General features: G+C 38.6%; 2 protein-coding genes, 1 long non-coding RNA gene and 1 other non-coding gene across 6 annotated transcripts; 1 reads left to right on the top strand and 3 right to left on the bottom strand.

Moving 5' to 3' along the window:
* Window positions 1–3,357: 3,357 nt before the first annotated feature.
* On the top strand, window positions 3,358–4,386 carry LOC125141094. 2 transcript variants are annotated; one of them, XR_007140456.1, is made up of 2 exons: window positions 3,358–3,758; window positions 3,862–4,386. It is a non-coding gene; the product is annotated as an uncharacterized LOC125141094 (long non-coding RNA). The 2 variants fall into 2 exon arrangements; XR_007140455.1 differs by having other exon boundaries at window positions 3,358–3,752.
* On the bottom strand, window positions 3,651–3,723 carry trnav-aac. Its single transcript has one exon. It is a non-coding gene; the product is annotated as a tRNA-Val (tRNA).
* Window positions 4,387–4,407: 21 nt separating the features above from the next.
* Window positions 4,408–12,581, bottom strand: btbd9 (BTB (POZ) domain containing 9). Of its 2 annotated transcripts, none has more exons than XM_027165893.2 (11): window positions 12,381–12,581; window positions 10,253–10,452; window positions 9,914–10,151; window positions 8,768–9,035; window positions 6,982–7,204; window positions 6,772–6,891; window positions 6,530–6,639; window positions 6,202–6,391; window positions 5,773–5,880; window positions 5,441–5,519; window positions 4,408–4,916 (listed from the first exon to the last, which is right to left on the bottom strand). In XM_027165893.2, exons 2-11 carry the CDS (start codon window positions 10,435–10,437, stop codon window positions 4,740–4,742), a joined length of 1,698 nt encoding a protein of 565 aa, XP_027021694.1. In that variant the 5' UTR covers window positions 10,438–10,452; window positions 12,381–12,581; the 3' UTR covers window positions 4,408–4,739. The 2 variants fall into 2 exon arrangements, with proteins under 2 accessions (XP_027021694.1, XP_027021693.1); XM_027165892.2 differs by having other exon boundaries at window positions 9,788–10,151; window positions 12,381–12,580.
* Window positions 12,582–14,754: 2,173 nt separating this feature from the next.
* Window positions 14,755–21,109, bottom strand: glo1 (glyoxalase 1). The gene is made up of 6 exons (XM_027165648.2): window positions 20,943–21,109; window positions 19,755–19,837; window positions 17,406–17,546; window positions 16,051–16,118; window positions 15,622–15,711; window positions 14,755–15,247 (listed from the first exon to the last, which is right to left on the bottom strand). Exons 1-6 carry the CDS (start codon window positions 21,009–21,011, stop codon window positions 15,156–15,158), a joined length of 543 nt encoding a protein of 180 aa, XP_027021449.1. The 5' UTR covers window positions 21,012–21,109; the 3' UTR covers window positions 14,755–15,155.
* Between the last annotated feature and the right edge of the window lie 3,295 nt (window positions 21,110–24,404).

The raw sequence follows: 24,404 nt of genomic DNA on the forward strand, positions 1-24,404 counted from the left end.
ACAAGTGGTTTCGACCCGACTGAAACCCGTGTGCCTTGTGAGCTTCTGATCCCTCAATCCAATGATCAAAGCGTCCCTAAAGTACCACAAACTACAAAAAGCCACCGCACTCGGCTCGTTTTGAGCCGAGCGTCTTTTTTCAGTTTTACGTCACAAAATTCCACCGAGGATAAAATTAAGCCCATGTGAAGGAGTGAGACACGGAATTGGCACTCATCTTTGTTGTCCCATGGACCTGAATTTGACTGCAAGTGAAATTCAAGCCACTAACTGTGACCCAGAAGGGAATTCCTATCCTTGTGAATGCTAAGAAAGAGAAGACGAAGGCATATAGAGCTGAGAAACTGTGAAACTACAGAGCTGGGTGGATCTCAGAAGCTACAAAAGGATTAAGGGATAGTTTAGGTTCAGTGACTTGCTTGATAATCATGATGGATTGTGAAGTATTTTTCAGTTTTTCTTAATAAAAGGTGCAAGCATTCTGTACTGAAGATCAAATCATTTTAGCAAGTAAAATAATAAAACACATCCAGAATCTGAAGGAAAATTAAAATTTAGAAATGCACTAGATGATATAATTTCAACTCAGCCTAAAGTGCAATTACTCCTTTAAATAAATACAAAGTTAAAAGCTGAATGCCCAACATTTCAACTGACTTGAAGTATGAAAGTGGAAGTAAAAGTAAAAGAAATATTAAAAATATTTAAGAACTGAGTCATCAAATAAATTTAGCTAATGCTAACTTACCTCAGGTTTATTTCCAGTAACAACATTCCACATGAATGCTAATAGCTAGCTGTCACATCTCTCGTTGTGAATTTAGGTCAGTAAAAAAACTTTAAAACTGCAGTTAGCTGAGTAGAAAGATACGTATAATAAAGTTAAAGCTCAGTTACTTGTGAGCTACCGCAGAAATGAAGCTAACTACAAGCTACATGACAAGATTAGCCTAACTAGCAATGAGCTAGCTTTATCATTAAAGTTTCTGCTGACAATAAATAGCAAGCAAATGAGCATTCTGAACAATTTATTCTCATTATTTAAAATCATGAAACAAACCCAAAAAAAAGTCAAAGTTCTCGGCTTTGTAAACTAGTGACAGCTGAGAAGATCATCGGAGTCTCTCTTTCCTCTATCACGGACATTTACACCACGCGCTGCATCCGCAAAGCCAACAGCATTGTGGATGACCCCACAAACCCCTCACACACACACACTCTTCACCCTACTGCTTTCTGGAAAAAGACGAAAGCATTAAGGCCTCACGACCAGACTGTGTAAAAGTTTCTTTTCACAAGCCATCAGACTCCTTAATAACTGAACTGTACTGAGCACAACACACACTCACATCAACTGTATGGACTGCACAGACTTACACTAAATACACACATTTCCAATATATATCCATCAATCGGTTTACATGCTGTTTTTTCGCATACTTTTTGCTATTTGCACATTCTGTCTGACATTTCAGTTGATTGATTGCTGTTCGGGGGCACGGTGGCTTAGTGGTTAGCACGTTTACCTCACACCTCCAGGGTTGGGGGTTCGATTCCCACCTCCGCCTTGTGTGTGTGGAGTTTGCATGTTCTCCCCATGCCTCGGGGGTTTCCTCCGTGTACTCCGGTTTCCTCCCCCGGTCCAAAGACATGCATGGTAGGTTAATTGGCATCTCTGGAAAATTGTCCGTAGTATGAGTGTGTGTGTGCCCTGCGATGGGTTGGCACTCCGTCCAGAGTGTATCCTGCCTTGATGGCCGATAATGCCTGAGATAGGCACAGGCTCCCCGTGACCCGAGAAGTTCGGATAAGCGGTAGAAAATGAATGAATGAATGATTGCTGTTTTGCACACAATCCTGTACAATATCTAAGGTAACTGCTACTATAACACTGTGTTCATTCCAGTATTTCTGCACACATAATATTGTCTGAACATACAGTATTTACACTGGTCAGTGCTGTTTCTTTTTATTGTCTTCTGTGTATTGTCTTTTGCGTATTGTCTTGTAATTTTTTGTCTGCACTGTCTTTTGTCCCGCACTGTATTGTCTGTCTTGTCCTGCACTGTTTGCACCAGGTTGCACAGATGCACTTTATGTATCTAGGACAGCAGTGTCCAATCTTATCCACAAAGGTCCGATGTTGGTGCAGATTTTCATTCCAACCAAGCAGAAGCCACACCTGATTCCACCTGTTTAATCAGTTGTTCTTGGCTTTTAGTAGACTCTAGTGTGGCTTCTGCTTGGTTGGAATGAAAATCTGCACCATACTGGCCCTTTCCGGATAAGATTGGACACCGCTAGTCTAGGACTAACTTACTAAGTCCATAGCTCTGTCTTTGTTTTATGTAGCACCCTGGTCCTGGAGAAACGTTGTCTCATTTCACCGTGTACTGCATCAATTGTATATGGTTGAAATGACAATAAAAGCTTCTTCTTCTTTTTGTGAGCTTCCTGCATAAACAAACACACCTCAGCAAAATGTATTCATTCAACACCTCAACTTTACATAACAAATGCATGCGATCATGTGAGAGATTAACACCATAGTGTATTGTGCTTTAAAAATTTTGAATGCTCTAATAAACAAACACCTTCTTATACCATTTTTTACCCCTAAGGTCAATCTAAAAAAAAACAAACAAACAAAAAAAGAGCTAGCACAATGTTAGCAGCCACAACAATTAGCACAAATGCTAAGAGATACGTTACTGTCGATAAGAAAGAGTTTAGACTGTATTCACAGGTAAAAAGATTAAAGTTATATACGTAAGAAAGATTTATTTAAAAAAATATTTCTGTTTGTCGACTGATCTAAAGCGATATATGTAAAAAAACAGTGAAAAGTTTAGCATATAGAAATAGCATGACATGCTACATGTCATGTAAACATCCGCAAGAGAAATTAGTTCCACTTAGAGCCGTCTCAGTCTCGCTTTTTCTTCCTCATTCTTGAAATGAATAAAGACAGAAAACTATCCTGAGACTTACTGACTAGACTGTAAAAAAATAAGACGTTTTAAAAAATCTTTTTATTATTGTTGTTATTATTATCAGGGTATGTACACAATACGTACATTAACCGTTGCTATAGAAACCATAAACCATTATAACAGGCGGATTTATACAGACCCGAGATTTAAATGACAGCCGAATGAACCATGGAAAAATTCAGCGGTGGTATAATAATAATAATAATAATAATAATAATAATAATAATAATAATAATAATAATAAAAGATCCAGGATAGTTTGTTCATGTTTGCTCAAACTTATAAGCCTCTGAAATCTGACATTGGAACGTACATAAAAGTCCCAGCTGCAGATTTGTGCGCCATCTAGTGGATTTTACCAGAACTGGGTTACAGTCTGAAACGTTCTTGTCCTTGTTCTATATCGTTCAGCAGACAGATAGATAATCTGTTCGTCTGGGATCTTTTTCTTTTTCATTTTTTTTGTAATGTTTGGAAGTAGAAAATAATGAACACTTCATATGATGTTTAAACCAAACCTGGTAAAATAACCTTATTTTAAATACAAGATTCCTAAATACCGAACGGTGATTAGATTTGTACATCTACTACGATATTTTTAAATCACGTCTAAAAAAATATATCATATGTATTTAAGAAGGAAAGAAAGAAAAAGTTTGTTTCCGCCCGGTTTCGAACCGGGGACCTTTCGCGTGTTAGGCGAACGTGATAACCACTACACTACGGAAACCTACAGGATACAGTCTGCCATGCAACAATGTACAAGTATAAAACAAACACTGATAATGTTCTGTTTGTTTAAGTATATTGTTTTGTTTGTTTTTTTGGAAAATACGTAAGCTTTAAGTCTTTTTTTTTTTTTTTGCAGTGGAACAATTTCTGTTTCGTCAACGATTCAATTCACTGGAACGATTCACTTCATCTGAATCGTCTTGTACCTAAACGAGTCACTTCGTAATTATTTGTATACGTAACAGACTGCTTCAGGATTCAGCAGGTGAATCGATTCCTCGAATAAAAATGAATTAAGCAGGACTTTTTCCTATCACACCACTTCCCAAAATGAGACACGTCTCTTCTTTATGTTACAGCAGCTATAAAAAAAATTGTGTTGTTTACTCCTTGTACCACTGTAAATGTGAAAAGTCCAGACACTGTAAAGTCAAATTAAATAAATGTTAAATAACTATGAAATATATAAATTCTATTATTAAATGTTTAATAATAGAATTTACATAGGCTATAATTTCTATAATGCAATATATAATAGGAGCTATGACATTGAAAGTATCTACAAAATGCCTCGGTTTCTTGACTGATATGTCTCATTGGGTCATTTACGTATAATAATAATAATAATAATAATAATAATAATAATAATAATAATAATAATTAAAGAAAAACGAGAAATAAATCCTAATAATTTTTTTTCTTATATTTTCACGTCAAACATCATGCATTCATCAAGGAAAGAAACAACACTTGTTAAAAAACATGAAACAATCCAGGAAGGTATTCACAATAAAAAGACTTCAAAGCTTGTGTGGTAGATGGAACAGAATAAACTGATTGCTTATATACAGCAATGCCTTCATAAATAACATCTCCATTACTAGAACTAAGGAATTTTATTATAAATATATTTTATTTACTATTAGCAGCACGTGATGCTGGAACACAAAATCTATGACGTAAGTGCCTGATGCGTTTTTTGTCGTACGCATATGTTTGAGTACACGGCAAGATTCACATTCCTGTGTGCAAAGATGAAGTGCTGGATCTCTGGGAGGAGAAGCCTTGGGGCTGGGATTGCTGATCATGCTGGGTGCTGTGATCTTGGTTTGGGTGATCCAAGCCCGGTGTGCCCTCTTTCACCTCGTTGTCTAGCTGAGCCGGGCATTCGAAGTGCACACAATGAAACACCTGTAGAGAAGAGAATTGAAAAAGAAAGAAATAATCATTATAGAGTAAGAGCATCCATCATGATCATATACTTAAAATCTGTAATATGGATTTAAAACTTGAAATATGTATTAAAAAAAATACAAACCTACAATTAAACTCATTAAAATACAAATACGAATAAAAATACAAGTAATCTTTATTTTGTGCGGCCTTCAGACATTTTCACAAATAAGTAATAAAGTACTACGTTATGTTCAAAAGAATCGAATCATTTGAATCAGTTCTTGAGAATGATTCACATGGTTTGAAGTCAGTCATTTTAAAAGAGAAAAAAGGATTCAACATTCTTTAATAAAAAAAAAATTAAATAAATAAAAATTACGACCCTTAAACAAACCACAATTAATATATATTTATATAAAGTCGTTCCTTCACCGGCTCGATTTTTCTCTCTGGTAATGTTAAGACGACAAAAATTCAGTTTGTCTTATTCCTGAGAAACTGACTAAAGAAATGAAAAGAACCAGTGACCTCATTCTCACCTCATTAGCAGTGTTGTGCGTCCCCACAATGCGAATGAACGAAGCTTGCTGTCTCTCGATACGCAGAGTCTGCCAAGACCTACGCAGATTGGGAAGGGGGGGGGGGGTGACATTCTTCAACACTGAAATGTGGTTTGGTTTGGTTTGAAGGCTTAGCATAGAAAGCAGGAAAAAAAAAAACCTTATTCAGTTGTCCTCGATATTGCTAAACTGTAAATTTTGGCACCCCGATGGCCAAACTACACTCTGACCCGAGTGACGGCTAAGACAAGCCAAGAAAAATAAACCGAAACACAAGTGAGGAGAAATGAGAAGTAAAGTGTAAAACCCACCTGCATGCCACTCGAGTCCGATCCACCACCCTGACCCAGTGCTGCTGATTAGTGGAGACCTCCACATAGTAACTGTAGCTTCGCTCATCACAGTCCCATAACAACAACCTACACACACACACACACACACAATGCATATCTCAGACATTAATCTATTCACTAAATTCTAGAATGGTTTATTTTAATCATGTGACCTTGCATTTTTCTACTATCTTCCATAAACAGAAATTCACCAGTCGGTATTTTCTATTCCTTGCTTTTATTTGAATTCGTAGGATCTCATACGCAACCCATCAACCTCGAAGACTTAAAACTACATGAAATTGATCATCCTAATATGTGAAAGTCTATTCTGACTACCTGTATCATACCCAGCTTAATTCCTAATATAAGTCTCTTAATGGAATGGACATTAAGGTGTGATCGTACCTCATGGAGCTGAGCAGGTAAGGCTGGGCGAGCTGGATGACAATGGCTCCGGAGCCCAGCTGATGGCAGGTGTACCCCGAGTCCCAGTCGTAGTGGCTCGTGTCTCCGTTTAACAGGGCGTTTCTACAGCGGCTCACGCCTTCCACCACGCTCGCACACGCCTTCACAGTCGCTACGTTCTCACTTGGGACTAGAAAGATATTCAAAATCATTCGTAGTAACCACAAAAGTCGTGATTATTAATTAATCCGTGTACATACGAGTTGATTCACAATGAAGCAAACGATGTATTTCTCTCTCTTTCTCTCTCTTTTTTTTAAAAAATTACCCAGGAGGCCGTTCTCCAGGATGAAGGGACGCTGTGTGAACATACATTCCAGAGCCACCAAATGGAAGACCTTGTTGACAGTGTTGTGTGTCCCGACAACACGGATAAACCTGTACAGATCCCGAATAAGACACAAGACCACACTTGAAGTCTTACCAAGTGGACTAATGATATGAAAAGTGGAATGCTGTATTATTATTTCACCGCTAGCCCACAAGGTGGCGGTGTGAAGCAACACTAACCTGCACACCCGCGCTTGGAAATACAGGTTCTGCCAGGAGCGACACAGGAACTTGGAGTGATCCACCACTCGCACCCAGTCCAGCTCGTCCATAGACACCTCGATGTAGTAAGAGTAGGATCTGAGAAGAAGATAATCGAATTCGATCTCTATGTCGATTTAATTTCAGCGACGATAAGGAACAAATACGGCGACAGACTGATGATCGTACCTGCTGTCTTTATCCCAAAGCAGCAGACGGATGTGGTTGATGATGGACGGCTGGCCCAGACGGATCTGGATCCCTGCGCTTCGTCCGTCCTCCTCTATCGGGTGTCTGGTGAAGCCGTGGTCCAGGTCGTAGTTCTGAGTGTCTCCGTCCAGCAGAGCCGACTTTAGTTCTCCTTTCACTACCACGGCTCCGTGCTTCATCGTGGCTATGTTCTCTTCTGGGACTACAAACACACACAGCAGTAACACTAATAAAGCATCCAGTGTGGAGAAGATAGGATCTCTGATACAGCGTCCACAGTTTGTAAAATACACATTATAGTTTCAAAGTCAAACACTCGTGACCGAAAACCTGCCTGGAAAGTCTCCATTATCTGATTAAACGGCGTCAACAATACCGACTGCTTGCCTAGAAACAACACCGGGAACACACGACTTATTAAATTTAACAACCGTATAAAAAAAAAGCAAACAAACGTCTAGAAGTGTAGAGATGAACCGTTTATTTGTGCTTCAGAAAACGTCTTATTAAAGTGGGCTTTTGAAAGACAAGAGTAAAGAGGTGACTTTTTTTATAACTATACTTTGAGACACGGGGCAAAGACGAGATACTTACTCGATCTTTCGACCCTCCAAAAGTTCATATAACAAACTTTCCTGACAAGCAAACAGGAAATTTAAATAACAAAATACACGCTGCTTTAGACACTAGATTAGATTAAGGCATGCTAGGAGACAAAGTGTGCGTCCATGTTTGAGCAAAGTGGCTCATGGTGATTCCTGGATTGTTCCGACGGTGCGAACAGTCAGTAATCGTTTGGAAAGGAAAGGCTTCGTTCAACTGGAATCATCAACCCAACTGTTTCCAGTAAACGGTTCCACATTTTGTTTTTGAGCCACGCCTCCTACACCAGTCTGCCCCGGGGGGTAAAACTGAATAACGTAGCAAATAAATAAGGAGGTTTTATCTTAACTGCTTGCTTTCTGATGTTAATACGCTTTTTAATGGTAGTAAAACATAAAGCTCGCAACAATGTCTGTGATCAGGACGTAATGCGACAAGTGTAGGCAGGACATCCAGGGATTCCCGCAGCACTTTGCAGTTCGGGCGGCCCGCCTAAGCTGGGAAACCCTACCGCCTTAACTAGGTCGTCCAAAAAAAATTAAAAACTCGCTGCACAAAAGGCTGTCAAGTGCATGGAGAATAGCGCGGACGCGCTTCACACCGCAAACGGGCACGCGCGGGGACGCGCGCCACACGGCCGGAACGAGAGAAAGACGTGGTCCGTCACTGTCTGGATGATAACTAGCCAGTTGATAAAACGCGTGTCTGTAAGAACTGTAAGTGGACTTATGTTTTGGGTTTATTTAAGCCTGTTATTATATTAGTCTATTGTTCTTGCTAATTTAAAGTAAGTTAGCTGGTGGTTTTGTTGTTTGAGTTCTTCACCTGCTAGCTAGGTTGCACATGCCTGTTTTTAATCATTGTTAAACGTAGTACAGTGTCTGTGGTCTAGATCACAAAGAAGCCCCGCCCCCTCATCCTCATCCTCTCCGTGTGGAAAGTGACGGATGATAGAAGACAGCAAAATTAGGGACACGGGGGAACACAAAAAATACAGAACTGTCAGATTATTGCGAGTCAGATTATTGTTCATCTTTTTCCTCACTTCTGGCTCTTCCTTGGATGCCTTTACAAATGGTGAGCTATTTCAGAGCTATTGTGTGTGAGCTCCACGACCAAAGAGAAAGGTTTTGAACGGAGTATAGAGTAAATAAAGACGCACCGAGCATGCCGCGGTAGTTGAGCTCCATGTCTCTCCTCTCTGAGCGCGTCTGGATGGCGTCGAGCAGCTCGTCTGCGCTCAGGAGGCCGGAAGGTCGGACAACGTTCAGCATCTCGGACAGGCTCATCAGAGGCAGCCGCACAGCAGACATCACCTCGCGCGCGTCGGGGTCCTCGTTGTTCTGTTTGCACCAGCGACACAGCGCCTGGAAGATCTCTCTCTCGCTCGCCGCAAACGAGTCTCTCTGCACCACGGTCAGCAGGGCCGACTGAAACAGAACGAGAGACGCAAAATGAGACAAAACCTGAGTCCAGTTCTTACTATCTACTAATCCCCAGATTTCATACATGTGTGTGTAAATATGGGGTTTCAAAAATCTGAAAACTGTTCTGATTTTTCACTCTGATATGGAAGCACATCCTATAACCACAGAAAACCATAGTGCCAAGCTGGGGGGAGTGGAGGGAGGGGGGGGGAGACTGGAAATGAGAAAAGAAATTAAAACCACACATGAACAAAATTTCTCTAAATCATTAAATAAAAGAAAACGAGTTTTTTTAATAACTGTTCTTAAAGTCATCTATTGATCATCTATTATAAAAGTACTTAATTTTTTTTAGTCCTATTTTTCCCAATTATCGTCGACTAACGGTAATTACTAATGGTAATGGGAACCTGTTTTTTAATCATTTTTTATAATATAGTATTTTTATAATAGAACATCAGAATATTTATATTGATATTTAAATAAATTTCACTTTCACCTATTTGTATAGCGTGCTAAAATAAATGGATAAAAAAATCATTTATAAATTCTGAAGAAAAACAAAGTTATGCCTAATGAATAATAAAATGAATAAAAAAAATCAAAATAATAATAAAATAAAAATGTATATTTAATAAATCATCAATCTCCTTAGATGAACAGCAAAACATCGATCTCTGTTGTTTTTATGATAATTATTAATATTAAGTAATAGGGTCTGCATGCAGTGTACAGCGTGTTTCCTCCTCGCTCACCTTGGAGAGTGCGAGAAAGCCGTCGGACTTGAGCACCTCCACAGCGTGCCGGTCCATGAAGGAACAGCAGGCCTCTGCCAGGCTGCTCAGGTGGTACAGACTGGCCACGTCGAAGATCAGACTTACGTTCTGTGCGTTGAGCAGCGTGCGCAGGTAGTCACAGGTGGAAGCCTCTAGTGGCTGGAGACCATAGCGGTGCGCCAAGCCCAGGAAGTCCAGCAGCGTTTCCTCTTTGGCTTCGCTCAGGTTGGCTCTGCCTGTGTACAGATACCGCAGGAGCATGGAGAACGCCTCCGCACGAGTGTCCTCCAGACGGACCTCGGCTTGAGGCTGAGACTCCCTCATCCCGCCGTACAAAAGGGCTCTGATGAACGTAACCAGACCAGGTTGTGTTTACAAACATCTTAAAATTGCATCACTTTCGTTAATTATAAGAACAAACACTAGAAATGTGTGAAACGTTACCTGAAGTACTGACAGCGAGCAGCCAGGATGACCCTGTGAGCAGGAAACCGCTTCTCCTCCACCACAAAGGTGACGTCACTGTATTCCTCAGCAGGAACCAGCGCTGCAAGCTGCTCCGAGAGAAGGTGCATGTGGTCGACCTCGGCCGCCGAGCCCAGCGTGCGCAGTGGGTGACTGTCGCTCATGGCTGCTACTTACATCTGGGGGGGGGGGGGGGGGTAAAAGCAAAACATTGCTTTTACTTATATTTTTAAAAAAAAAAGCATGTCAAGATTTGTTGACTGGGAGAAAAGGAAAAGATCCAAAGCTAGGATATGAAGAACACAACCTTGTTTTCTAATAAATAAATATAATCACTTATAAACACGGACAGATCTGATATGCAAGATATGTTTACTTGTGCTTTTTCTGTAATGTGAATATCATCATCATCATCATCATCCTCGTCATCAGGGTAGCACGGTGACAAGGATGAGCTCGGGTTACTGTCTGAGCAGAGTTCCCACGGTTCCCTCTGGCATCTCCGGTTGTGTATATTCGTTATGCTAAATTGCTCCTAGATGTGAAGGTGTGCGTGACGACTGCCGACCCAGTGCATTATATATTATATCTAGTCCTCTGTGTTGAACGTAGTACAAACTCTAGTCAAACTATTTTACATTGTATTAAACATTTGAAGGCACAGCACTGTTTTTTTCAGTTCCTTATTAGTTAGTTATACAGAAGGAGGGATGCGATAGAACACAACACGCGATGGAGCGCCGCTAACGAAACTCCAAACGATGCACAAGGTCTTTTTGTGTGTGTGTGTGTGTGTCTAAAAGAGTTTGCTTACACCAGAGCAATTTGTCTACAATGAAGACGTGTGATTTATTGATGATCGACATGTCATGCATTTTAATTATTTATGGTAAGATTGAATGTTCCTCAAACCAAAGAGCGTAAAAAAAAGTCCTCTATTTGGGAGATTCTTCTTTCCTGGGAAACACTTGTACTGTGAATTCTATTACTAGCATTATATTATTTGTATATTTTTTGTTCTCATTCATTTCACTACATCTAGTAACCTGTGTGTTTTCTGTATATTAAAGCTGTGAGAGCTATAAAACATATAGTACAATATATACTGTATAATATATAATGTATTTCATGTTACAGCATCATTACGTCATAAAATGGCGCACCGTCTGACCAATCAAATTCGAGATGCTAAATTATACCATCCTGGTATAATTACACTAGGTTTGTCTCCTTCCTAAGATAAAATATAATGTGTTAGCTAAACGTTTTTTGTTTTTTTTGTAGCTTGTAGCAAACAAATGCTACATGCTACAATGTATAATGCTATAATGTTGCTTTGTACCTTTGTGCCTTCTATGAGCAATAAAAAATATCTTACTAGGGTCCAAAACATATTGGAGGATTAATAAGGATTAATATTAACATCCTAATTGACCAACCCGCTGTTTAAAGGCCTGGTTAGCCCAGTGGAAGGAATGATATAAATGAGTGAAATAATTTTTTTTTTCAATTTTGGGCGGATTCCGAATTCCATTTCGGAGGGATTTTTGCCGTGACCTGGCAACCTTGACAAACCGAAACAAACGCATCCATCTTTACAATCCCAAATCTCGTAGAACGGTATTATGGACGGCTGTGATTACATCCATCACATCTTTGCCAAAACCCCACCTGTAACTGTGTGATTAAGTTTTTCATTTTAAATATAAAAATACAAAAATATACCCAAAACGCATCTTGTTCAAAATCATTTTTTTACCCACCCGCATTCCGATTTCACTTGACCAATAGTCGCCTACAGCGTCTTTGACAGACAGCAGCGAGTGACGCTATTAGCCAATAATAGTAAAGGAGGCGGGACTTCGGGAAACGGGTAGGAATAAAACAACGCAATTCACCACGGAGCTGAGTTAAATTCCATGTTTACGTTTCTTTTCTGTATTAAAATAAAAAATATCCTGGCGATAAAAAAGCAAAGCGTGCAAGACGGTAGAAAGCGACCCATATTCCTGTTTGCTAATGGCTTGATTAGCATTCATTTAGCTCCTATTAGCACAACTATCTATTTCATCCAGCGCTAAAGATGTCAATAAAACGTTGTACTCACCAAACAGCTAACCAAAAAACCAGTGGTTTATTAAACTCCAGCTTTGATAAGAATCACTAATTTTCTTTACAGCTGATCAAACGTAAGCTCACAGTAAGGACAGGTTCATTATATTTTGCTGCTGAGGAACAGGATGTTTTCAGAGAAAGGTCGCTTGTTGACGGAACCAGTTTACCGCCATCTTGTGGCGAGGAGCACAAACAAGCTAGTCCAAATCCATGTCGCCTTGACTACGGCAGTACATCGGGAAGAATGCGTCAATAGAGCCGCCATCTTGGTACAGGGGACCGCCTCCTCTTTGATGCATCAGCGTCAATGCAGTCAAAGAAATAAAATCACCATAACTCGTCATAAATTCAATTTTCTAGGTTTTTTTTCTGTATTTATCATTGAGTCCAGGAAAAAATTAAGGTTTTGACATTAAGACAATCTACTTTTTCAAAATATAATACATTCTTCCACTTGAGTAAACTTCAAATGAACAATCACTACTTACCTTATAGCCTACTGCATGCAACACTGCTACAATGGTGTGACTATACATGTTCATTTAAACATTTCAATTGTAGTGGTTTATTAGTATTGGTTTATTTAGTATCCCTGCAACAACATGACCTTACACAGTTTCTTCCTGACAATTTTGCTCTGCAGTTGCAGAGTATGAACCTTTGCGACATGGTGTTGTGTCAACTTTTGAAAGGTACCGACAACCAGTGAAATTAAGCTAAAGTGATGGTTGTCTATGCCATCTTGAGTCTCAACAATGTGATCACAAAGACCGAATATGTCCTTCTGCTTTAGATTCAGAATCAGGTTATTTTATTTAATGCCATGTCAGCAATCAAAGCTATTTTGATGGCAAAAATTCAATTACAGAAACACAAATATCATATAAATACAATAAAAACAAATATAAACAGCAAGTCATATTATACAATATATTTTTAAATTAATGAACATAATGTAAAAAAAAAAAAATCCAAAACCTTTTCAGGCGTAATCTGATTAAATATGTCCTTAAGTGAAGTAACTTGATAAAAGAGCATTCTGTTTGTGTTAAGTCCAGGACAATCTAATAAAATATGTTTGACAGATAAGGGAATCTTACAAAACATACATAAAGTTGGGCTTCACCTTTAAACAAAAAAGCATGGGTCAGTTTTTAATGTCCTTATTAAGAGCTTCGGAATCTACAAACATTGTCTGTTTTCCTAACTGTCAAAAACTAATGGGTAACTAGCATGGATTAGCTGCAAACCAAACGTAACCAGAAATCTAATTTCGTAACATTCACTATCATAAAACACATTCTCACTTGTGATATGTAATCCCTTGCTGTCTGGTTTTTATATTTCGTTCATTTGAACATCCAAACACAGCACAAAAGTCTGGCATCGTCCATGAATTTGAAGTACAAGACCCCTGTACAAAGATGTCGGTGGTTTTGATGCATTTTTAGAATCCCAAGGCGACATCCATAGATAGCTATACTATAATGTGATGACAGGGACAATGAGCAGTTGACATTCCCAGACAAATATTTTAAAAACGTCTAGGCTTTTTATACACAAGTGTCTGGAGTTTCTACCATATGAGAAGAGTGGGATCACAAAGTGCTCTTTCACTGCACATTTAAATCATTCATTCATTCATTTTCTACCGCTTATCCGAGCTTCTCGGGTCACGGGGAGCCTGTGCCTATCTCAGGCGTCATCGGGCATCGAGGCAGGATACATCCTGGACGGAGTGCCAACCCATCACAGGGCACACACAGAGATGCGATGAGAAGAGATGCCAATCAACCTACCAACCTACCATGCATGTCTTTGGAACGGGGGAGGAAACCGGAGTACCCGGAGGAAACCCCCGAGGCACGGGGAGAACATGCAAACTCCACACACACAAGGCGGAGGTGGGAATCGAACCCCCAACCCTGGAAGTGTGAGGCAAACGTGCTATTGCATCTGAATATAACTCTGGAGTCACTTCTTGCAGAACAATGTTCACAGATTGATCCTGAAGTGATTCATCTGAAGATCTTCATTCCCTTGGACGACTAGTGTTGTTACATATGAACATAAGATTAATAGCATTGCAGTGATGCTTGTGGGTGGACATTTATTTATTTTTTTAAAACCTAATCTTACACGACTTTCTTTTGTCTTTATTAACTATTTTTCCTTCTACTTGTATCCTACAAAAAAAAAAACAGCATTCCTTACAGATATACAAATTACACCATTTCCCCCTCAATTTCTGCTCTAATTCTCGATTAAGATATTTTTTTTCTTGAATTTGCTTTTAGTAATTTCTCCATAAAAAAAAGAAAAAAGAAAGAAAGAAAAAAAAAGATTTAAAACCAGAAACTCAGGCATTTTGTTGAGATTTTGTTTTATTGTCCAGATCTACTATAAATTTTGGCAATATGTAGAAGAGGGCATTCGAATAACTCTAAACACAACAAAATGTGACAGGAAAGACTCTAAAGCTGTTTAAAGTGATATTTGTTAGCATATTGATTAGTATGTAGTCCATGTTTTATAATTAGTGTTTAATTGTCAGTGATGAGTTTGTAGGTAAATCTCATGGGCTCGTCATGGCTGTTCGGGCCGTTCAACACTGTGGCTGCACCTCGTCGTGAGCTTCTCCTGATTCGCCCTCGCTGTAAGTTTGAGGTCATTAAAGTACGGCTCGGATTTTCATTTCTTTCGCTTTCTTTTCACCAACTTTCTCTGATAATGTTTGCTAGCTGATCACACGGCTATGGTGGCGTCCTTACGAGGTGATGGACACCATGTTGTTGGGGCTCAGAATCTCAATCCAGTAGCCATCCGGGTCCTGAATGAAAGCCAGACCCTTCATTTTACCTGCAACAGAGACAAGGGACAAGGGGGTGAGTGGGAGAGAGAGAGAGAGAGAGAGAGAGAGAGAGAGAGAGAGAGAGAGAGAGAGAGAGAGAGACTTAGAGACAAACAGAGACAGAGAGACCGACAGAGTGAGAGACAGTGCGAGAGAGACAGACAAAGAGACAGACAGAGAGGCAGAGTAAGACAGACAGAGAGACAGATAGACATAGAGAGAGGCAGGCAGAGAGAGAGAGAGAGACAGACAGAGAGAGAGATAGACAGACAAACAGACAGACAAACAACCAACTAGCATGAAGGATTGTGATGTAAAGTGATGAAGGTCTCAGTGCTCAGTTCTAAGAGAAGTTGACACAGTGAACAGGACAGAAGCCCACCGTCATCAGGCTTTTTAACAAACGTCACTCCCTGCTCCTCAAACAGCTTGCAGGCGGCGTGAACATCCGGCACAGCGATTCCCAAGTGACCTGAAACACAGTAAACACACAAACACACGCACACACACGCGCACACACACATACACATACACACACACACACGACTTACATACAGTCCTCTCAGTCCTAACTGGGTTTGAGTGAGACTTTGCTCACGCTGGACATCCGCACAACTAACAATCAATCAATCAAATACATAAAATAAGTGTAAATAAATGCAGAAAATAACAGGAGATAAATGTATAATTAAGGACCTTAAACATCTTATTAAAATAAATTATGATAGTAACCCGTAGAAAAAAACAAACAAACAAACAAACAAAAAAACCTTTGTTTTGATTGCGGATTTGACAAAAATTCAGGACTCACCAAAACCTCGAGGGTCTGAGTTTCCGTTATGGTACGACTGAGTCTCATCTGCCTCCGAACCCCAGTTACTACACACACACACACACACACACACACACACACACACACACACACACACACACACACACACACAATGAGAGAAACAACAGAAGTGGAACGAAAGTAAAACTAAATCATTTGGTAATCAGTATGAAATGTTTGGTAAAGCAAAAGAAACTCCACGTTACATTTCATTTGGACGAATCTGATTTATACTCTTGGATTACTTACTGAATTCTAAGTGATATGATATAATATCATTTCGTAATATTGTTCCAAAGCAGGTTTGTTTTCAGGACTTTGTCTAACAGCAAATATAAAAGTCTGTTCTTGTCTCTATATATCGTTTTCCTCGAATGTGTCCCCTCTTTGAAAAAAAGTAGAATTTATAAAAGGTACTAAGACTGATCTCAGAGAGCTCCTAATGCAGAGTAAACATTTACAACTAGGAATCTTTATCTTAAGAGCAACTCTGAACAAGGAAAATACAACAACTTTTATTTTAAAGAAGGGGCGGGGCTTAACCCTGTTACTAGGTGACACATTCTTTGGAAGACTGTGATTGGTTGTCCAATAAAATAAAAAAAAAAAAAAATAGAAGTGCTCTTAAAATCTGGTCTGTTTTAAGCCTTGACTTTGTCTCTATGTTCATATGAACATATTAGAGATGTTCTAACATCTGTATGTAATAAATGTAATAAATGTAAACATCTCCAACACAGAGCAGAAATGTCGTAGTGACAAATCGTTTCATTTCTGACGCTGTGGCATTTCAGCTCTCTTTCAGAGACGTTTGTATATCTCTATATGACAGATATATAAAAAAACCTGCAATCTGATCGGTCCCAAAAATAATCCCTACACAATCTAATCTGTATCATCTCATTAACTCACTGTCATTATTAAATATTATATACAATACATTTTCTCCTCTGATAAAGAAACTCTTCATCCTCTTAAAAGTCCTCCTCACTTCTCCTTACACCGTTAGACCTTCTGAGCTCTTTTAAGGGTTAAGGAGCTTTACTTTTTTTATTATTATTTATTTATATATCTTTACTAGGATCTGCTTTTCAGTGTTAAGGGGAAACGCCCACGTTTATAATAATTTACATGGCATTACGTCACTAGGAGAAACACTAATAATGTTCATGAATACAGACCCTGATGTTTTAGTGTACAGGTTTGTTCTGTGGTGTTTACGCTACATCAGCCTACCGATTTAGAAAGTCGTAAAATCGGACCTAAATCCCACAGCCGTTTCTGTTAGAAGACGTGCTGGCGTTATCGTCGTTCCTCGCTCCTTACACACTTACTGCGTGAGCTCGATGGTGGCTCGGCGTGAGAAGGTCCACGCCGTCCTCTCCTTGATGTCGGCTGGGATTTCCTTTTTATCTTCATAACCCAGGAAGTAGAGAGAGAAGCGCATGCCGGGGAAATCGATTTTCTGCAGCAGACTGTGGAAGAAGTGAAAAAGAATGTTTAAAAAAAAATCATACCGACGGATATAGAAGGACGGCTCCTTGTTAAAGACATCGCAGATACAACAAACAAATGTTTTCTGGAGAACTCTGGAGAACAGCTCTGATGTTAGATACAACATACCTACACAGATACATACACTGTGAAGCTCAATAGATCAGTTATAATGACATTTAGATCAATTATAAAGCTGAGCATTTGAGGGTAAAGGGCCTCGCTCTGGGGCCCAGGCGTGGCCCTGGGATTCAAACTCATGACCTTCTGATCAGTAAACAAACACCTTAACCACTGAGCTCATTTAGATTATTTAGATCATTTACACTGACTACATGTTTGTTAATGCACCCGATACAATAAACACACGTAGGGCTGGGCGGTATGACGGTGTATTCCATTTCCACGGAATAAAATGTCTAACGTTACAGGTTTTTCTATTCCGTGCATACCGTGAAATTTCAATTAGTGGGCGTGGTTAACCTCACGTGTAGCACGCCTGAATCTGAGAACGATTGAGAAGCGGCACATAAGCGTAGATAAGAAAAAAAAACATGGAGAAAGACATGCGTGCTGATAAAGAAATCCCACAAACCAATCCCGAGCAGGAACTTGTTGTGAAACGAGGCGCGACATCAGTGGTATGGACGTGGTTGGGTTTACAAAGGCTGACAAAGAGCAGACAAATGTGATTTGCAAACCGTGTCGCACGAATGTAATCGTTAGCCATGCTAGCAAGAGTACGACTTGAAAATGAAGCAGGTCATAGAATACAACGAAAGCCAACAGATGCGCTCTGTTCTCTTTAAACTCTAAAAATGAGGCCTATTTATTGTTATGGTGAGGTTGATCTAAAAGTTGAGAGTCTCGTTCACTATTAATGCTAAATAAAAGAAAAAGTAAGACGAGAAAGCCTATTCTTTATTTTTAAAGTTTTAAAGCACGTCCCTTTTGTTGATTTACCTGAAAATTTTTTATTCCGTGATATATACCGCTACCGTGAAATAAAATAACTTATTCCGTGAAACAGATTTTTGGTCATTCCGCCTAACCCTAAACACACGTAAAATATTCTGAGTTTAAAAGGCAGTCGATTGGCCAATGTAGATTGTGGGGGCGGAGCTTCATGAATATCGGCAAGAGTGAGGGAGAAAGCACAAAATTCAATAATAACTAACTCGACTAATCTTACCTAATGTAAGATTAATTAAGTAATAGCATCACAGATGTTACACACTTTTTGTCGCTGCGTACCAGAATTAAATACCGTGCTACTTTTTATGTCCGAGTTTCAGGCCTCAATTTTGAAATCTGTTAAAATTTTAATTTTAATTCTTTACAAGTCACCGTTAAAAGGATTGTCCTGAAGGCCGACGTGCCTGAACATGAATCTGAAAACCAACGGCAGAACACCATACACAATGTAGGGAAGTTAAATAGGGGGGGAAAAACTCCGAACAAAAAAAAAGATGACACTTTGTTTGAAGCAGACAGAAGATCAGGACTGGCAACATTCCACAGCAACTAAAAATCGTAAAGGTCCAGTTGACAAATTCCTCTCGTATACAAAATGTCTGGATATGAAAATAACAACAGAGAATAATTCCTGGCTTAAATCAAGAAGACTCGAAGTCATTGTCGTGTTGCATAGCGGCAACTGTTAGACGAGACTCTAATTAGACGAGGCGCCGGTTTTGAAATGGAGAAAGTCGCATGATTCTTTGTCCAGAGTTAGAAAGAATGCGTACTTCCTGCGTCTTGACATTGTCATGTTTTATAACTCATGACGTCAGCTTGCTAACAGACCAAAAAAAAAAAAAAAAGAAGAAGAAGTGGATACAATTTTTAAAAATCTAATCTGAAACTGCACAGGCTCCCCGTGACCCGAAAAGTTCGGAAAAGCGGTAGAAAATGAATGAATGAATGAATGAATGAATAATCTGAAACTTCCATTCCCTCTAACTTGATTGGAAAGAGTTCCAAACGTTTACATTTATTTCCATTCTCGTCTGCATCGTGCTATTGTCCTCGTATCTCCTGGGTCTTGACAAATATATTTAGTAACTCATCATAGACTATAAAAATCAAGCCTAATTCTTTATTAATTTCACCCGACTTATTCGATTACTGAAGTGACCAGGAAAGAGCAACATTCCACCGTAACACACCACAAAAGCAGCACTACTTACGTCATTCCCAGGATGCGTGTGTAGAAATCCAGTGACTTAACCGGGTCTTTCACTCTAAGCATCGTCTGCTGCATCATGAAATCCTACACACACAAAAAAACGTCACGTCATTAAACCGCGTTACGAAAACGCTTCACACCTCGACGGCTTGCAACTCACCAGCCGTCATCAGAACCGGTTTGATAAACACCCAAAGCATGACACAGACATACACATTATGCAAATCAGTCTTATCTGTTCTCCGTCCTGCTGTGTAGGAACTAGGTACATATACTGCTGTGTTGAATTGTTACTCACCTATGGTACAGGAAATTTAACAAACTAGCTAAAACTAAACAAACAAGACAAAGAAGATATATATGCGCTTACATATATATATACACACATAGATATATACATACATCTGTATATTATACGTATGTGATTTTCATAGTACATACACATCTGTAAATTACTGTTTATAGTAATAGCCATCTGTATATTATGTTCATAGTACATACACATCTGTAAATTACTCCTATATTACCATTTTATTTAATTTATTAACTCGTGTAAACACTGTATATCCTGCACTTGCTCCTATTGCACTCTGGTTAGACCTAAACTGCATTTCGTTGCCTTGTACATGTGTAATGACAATAAAGTTGAACATACAAACATTCATGTATATGTAAATATATATATATATATATATATATATATATATATATATATATATATATATATAGAAAGAAACACACACACACACTATATATATATATATATATATATATATATATATATATATATATATATAAAAAAGGAAGTGGGCGGGGCTTATCAGTTCTAGCTAGCCTTTAATTGGACGAACACAAAACAAGTACAGAATGTCATCATAATAATTGTAAACTATGAAAAATTAAAGAGAGAATAATTATTTTCCTCCATATATATATATAAACACTTTACTGTTCAATTCATGGATCACAGAACAGCCTTAATGCTGTATTCATTATAAAAGCTGATGTTTTAACTTGTAATAGTTTAATAAACATTTCATTTCAGACCTAAATTAAGGTTTAATACTTGGTTTAATACTTTAATCTGTGCTACAAGCTGCTATCACAACTTTAGCTAGGTACATACGGCCTAGCTTAGCACCTCTTAGCCACCTTTATTACCTTTACATTACACTCATGTCATGTCTACCTTAGTGATCGGGTTTCCGTCTTTACAGGCAGCTGCAGCGGCTTCGTTAGTCAGTCCGTGGTCCGCCATTATCGCTGTCCTCTGTGTGTAAAGTGTGAAAGTTTAGCACGAGAGGTAGCAAGGCTTGGTCACCGCGCGTCGGGCAGGTGGGTGGGTACAGACACGCTGTCAATCATTATGTATCAGCCAATCATACACCACGCCGCGCGTCAGGTAGGTGGGTGGGAACAGACACGCTGTCATTCGTTATGTGTCAGCCAATCATACACCACGCCGCGCCCACTGGTGCTCTTTGTACCGCTAATGATAAATCTTTATTATTATTATTTATTTATTTAAAAAAAAAAACTCCTGGAAATATTGATCTATTAAAACACGAATACTAAAGAAAAGACTCACAATGTTGTTTAAAACAGGCAGTCTAAGAACACAATAATAATAATAATAATAATAATAATAATAATAATAATAATAATAATAATAATAATAATAGTAATAAGAATAATATTAATAATGATAATAATAATACTTTATTATGTATTATTTATCATCATCATCATCATCATCATCATCATCATCATCATCATCATCATCATCATCATCAGGGGTGTAGCTGGGATGGTTTTAAACACCTGTGAAATGCACTATATGGCCAAACAATTGTGGACACCTGACCTTTAAACAAATAAGTCTTTCCTCCTCAATCTGTTGCCACAACAGTGGAAGCACACAATTGTCTTGACCGTTTTTGTTGCTATCCAATTTCTCCAAATGCTCCTGTGCACAATGCAATCACCATGAACATGTCGTCCCAATATAATGAGAAAATTATAATATAATCATCATCTTGTTATAATAAAAAAACATGTTGTAAGTAAAAACATCACATTATCATGAGAAAATTACATTAAAAGTTTTGAGAGTCTTCTTTAATTGCACGTACACTGACTCTTTAACTAATTGTGTGAACTGCACAATTTGGCAATTTCTAATTTTTTCACTTAGTAGCTAATGAAATATTTTTTCATTGTAATGAGCGATGCAGAAAAATGACCAAGGTCACACCCCATACACAGATGACACACAGTTTCTACTGCTTATTAAAATGTTAATTGTCCTATATGTGCACATTTGTAAGTATGAGAAACTTGATGAAGAGGGCTGCAGTCTCGATCAGTCTGGCCGTGGGCTTCTCCTCGGAGAGTAAACCATACCTCTGTGTCTCTCTTTAAACTCAGGAAAGTGTGGGTTCCTGGAAAAAACGTGGGTTCTCGTGAAGAGTCTGAATTCTCAGACAATGTTTATTGTTAAAGATGTTTTATTACTGTTGGTACCTTTGTGACAGAGATGAGATTCCTTTTACTGCTTTTTATCCTTTTTAATTACAGACAACACACTGTCTAAAGTTCAAATCTCAATTCCAAGCTGCCCCTGATGAGCTCTTGAGCAAAGTCCTTATCCCCCTCTGATTCAAAAATGTTAGTCATAGTTGACCCTTTGCTCTGACCTGAGATTCCTCATGAAATGAAAAGTTCTTTGCCCTTAAGAAGATTTTATAGATCAAAGGTTGCTTTTTGATATACCGAGAGACCTTGGGGCTATTCTCACTCATATATCATTTAGGTGTAACATCTGACACAGATGTTTTTCTTAAAACCCCTTAGGAGAAATCAAATTAGACCAAAAATTGAGACATGAGCAACTTCTGAGACTGAAACTAAAACTTTAACTTCAAAAGCACATGAAACACTCTTTAACCACATGTCCAATATTCTTCTCTTCTTCTCGCATAGGAGAACAGGCAAAAACATCAGGATCCAGATGTCTAAAGCTGACGGAGGCATTTCTCAGAAGACCAGCAAACTTAGTATGTTCTATTTCCAAGTACATTAAAACCATTGTGATTGTGACCAGGATAAACAGGAATGAAAGAATATGGTAAATATGCCATTGCTATGACAGCAACCTGTAAACTTACATGTTATTGAATGTTATTATATGTATGTTATTGCATGTTATTATACACACACACACACACACACACACACACACACACACACACACACACACACACACACACACACACACACACACACACACATATATATATATAAAGTTTTAAAATTGTCATGACTATTAAATTCGACATATTTTTAATACCATAATCATTCCATATTAGAATATGGTGATGAAATTGAGATGTCTTTCAGTAAGTTTTTATTTACTGAGATTATGAATAATAAAGTTTTAAACATGTCATTGATGAAGGAAGGCCCAAACGACCAAACATGACTTTACAAAATGGTTTTCGGTCAGTTTTGACAGAAGGGTGATGTATTTTGAAACATTTTTCAGTCAGCAAATAATATAACAATTCAACATTGCAAATCTTCAAATTGCAAATGTGCAGTGTGTACATTTTGTAGCATGGTTAAAAAAACAGTCGACATATTGAGGGATTAAGTAATGTATTGTTTTTTGGGTATTTTGTTTTATTGATGGTATAGCGCCCCCTGTGGGTCACGTGACGTACACAAAACTTTACTGACCGGTAGGATGGAAATTTCTAGAAGAGGCTGCTTTTGGCATGAATGTGTTATAAACTGTTAACCTTTTATTTAATTTTATTCTAAATACAAATAACGTTATGTATCAAGTAAGCAAATGTAGATGACTTTATTTTAGAATCAGTACCATATCAGCTTATATCCCTGCTCTGAAAAACTCAGGAACTGCTCTTTGCTAACTACAGTATGAGTTAACTGGCCTTAACTATGAGGTAACTGCCCTTAACTATTAGGTAACGGCCTTAACTATGAGGTAACCTGCCTTAACTATGAGGTAACTGGCCTTAACTATAAGGTAACGGGCTCAACTATGAGGTAACTAGCCTGAACTATGAGGTAACTGGCCTTAACTATAAGGTAACGGCCTTAACTATGAGGTAACTAGCCTGAACTATGAGGTAACTGGCCTTAACTATGAGGTAACTACCCTTAACTATGAGATAACTGGCGTTAGCTATGAGGTAAATCGCCTTCTGTGTTTAAGTTCAGAGTTGTTTGTGTAAATGCTTGAAAATAGGCAAAGCCAATTCCATATAGGCTGTACGTTAATTTACAGGTTGTAAATGTTAAATGTAGCAAGGCTGAGTGGAAAAGACTGAATATAATATTCAGCAATTATTTTGGAAGCGATAATGCATTGTTTTGTATATAGTATCTTACTGGCAGGAGGAGAGAGAGAGAGAGAGAGAGAGAGAGAGAGAGAGAGAGAGAGAGAGAGAGAGAGAGAGAGAGAGAGAGAGAGAGAACGAGAGAGAACGCGCGAGACAGAGAAAAAGAGACAGACAGAGAGAGAGAGAGAGAGAGAGAGAGAGAGAGAGAGAGAGAGAGAGAGAGAGGGAGAGAACATTCATTTGATGCTATGATCATTAACAACACATTGTTTCTGACAAACTAT

The sequence above is a fragment of the Tachysurus fulvidraco genome, chromosome 4 (assembly GCF_022655615.1).
Source record: "Tachysurus fulvidraco isolate hzauxx_2018 chromosome 4, HZAU_PFXX_2.0, whole genome shotgun sequence".
Taxonomy (NCBI): Eukaryota; Metazoa; Chordata; class Actinopteri; order Siluriformes; family Bagridae; genus Tachysurus; species Tachysurus fulvidraco.

Bases quoted from the DNA above. Each gene is read 5' to 3' on its own strand.
- glo1 (XM_027165648.2), bottom strand. From the start codon at position 21,011: ATGGCGGACCACGGACTGACTAACGAAGCCGCTGCAGCTGCCTGTAAA. The intron at 19,838-20,942 runs GTAGACATGACA...TTGTGTGTGTAG, and splicing joins ACGGAAACCCGATCACTAAG to GATTTCATGATGCAGCAGAC. The intron at 15,712-16,050 runs GTGAGTCCTGAA...ACTGTGTTTCAG, and splicing joins CTCAGACCCTCGAGGTTTTG to GTCACTTGGGAATCGCTGTG.
- btbd9 (XM_027165892.2), bottom strand. From the start codon at position 10,437: ATGAGCGACAGTCACCCACTGCGCACGCTGGGCTCGGCGGCCGAGGTC. The intron at 6,892-6,981 runs GTACGATCATCA...TCTTCTTCTCAG, and splicing joins CTTTGGGATAAAGACAGCAG to ATCCTACTCTTACTACATCG. The intron at 6,640-6,771 runs GTTAGTGTTGCT...GGATCTGTACAG, and splicing joins TTCCAAGCGCGGGTGTGCAG to GTTTATCCGTGTTGTCGGGA.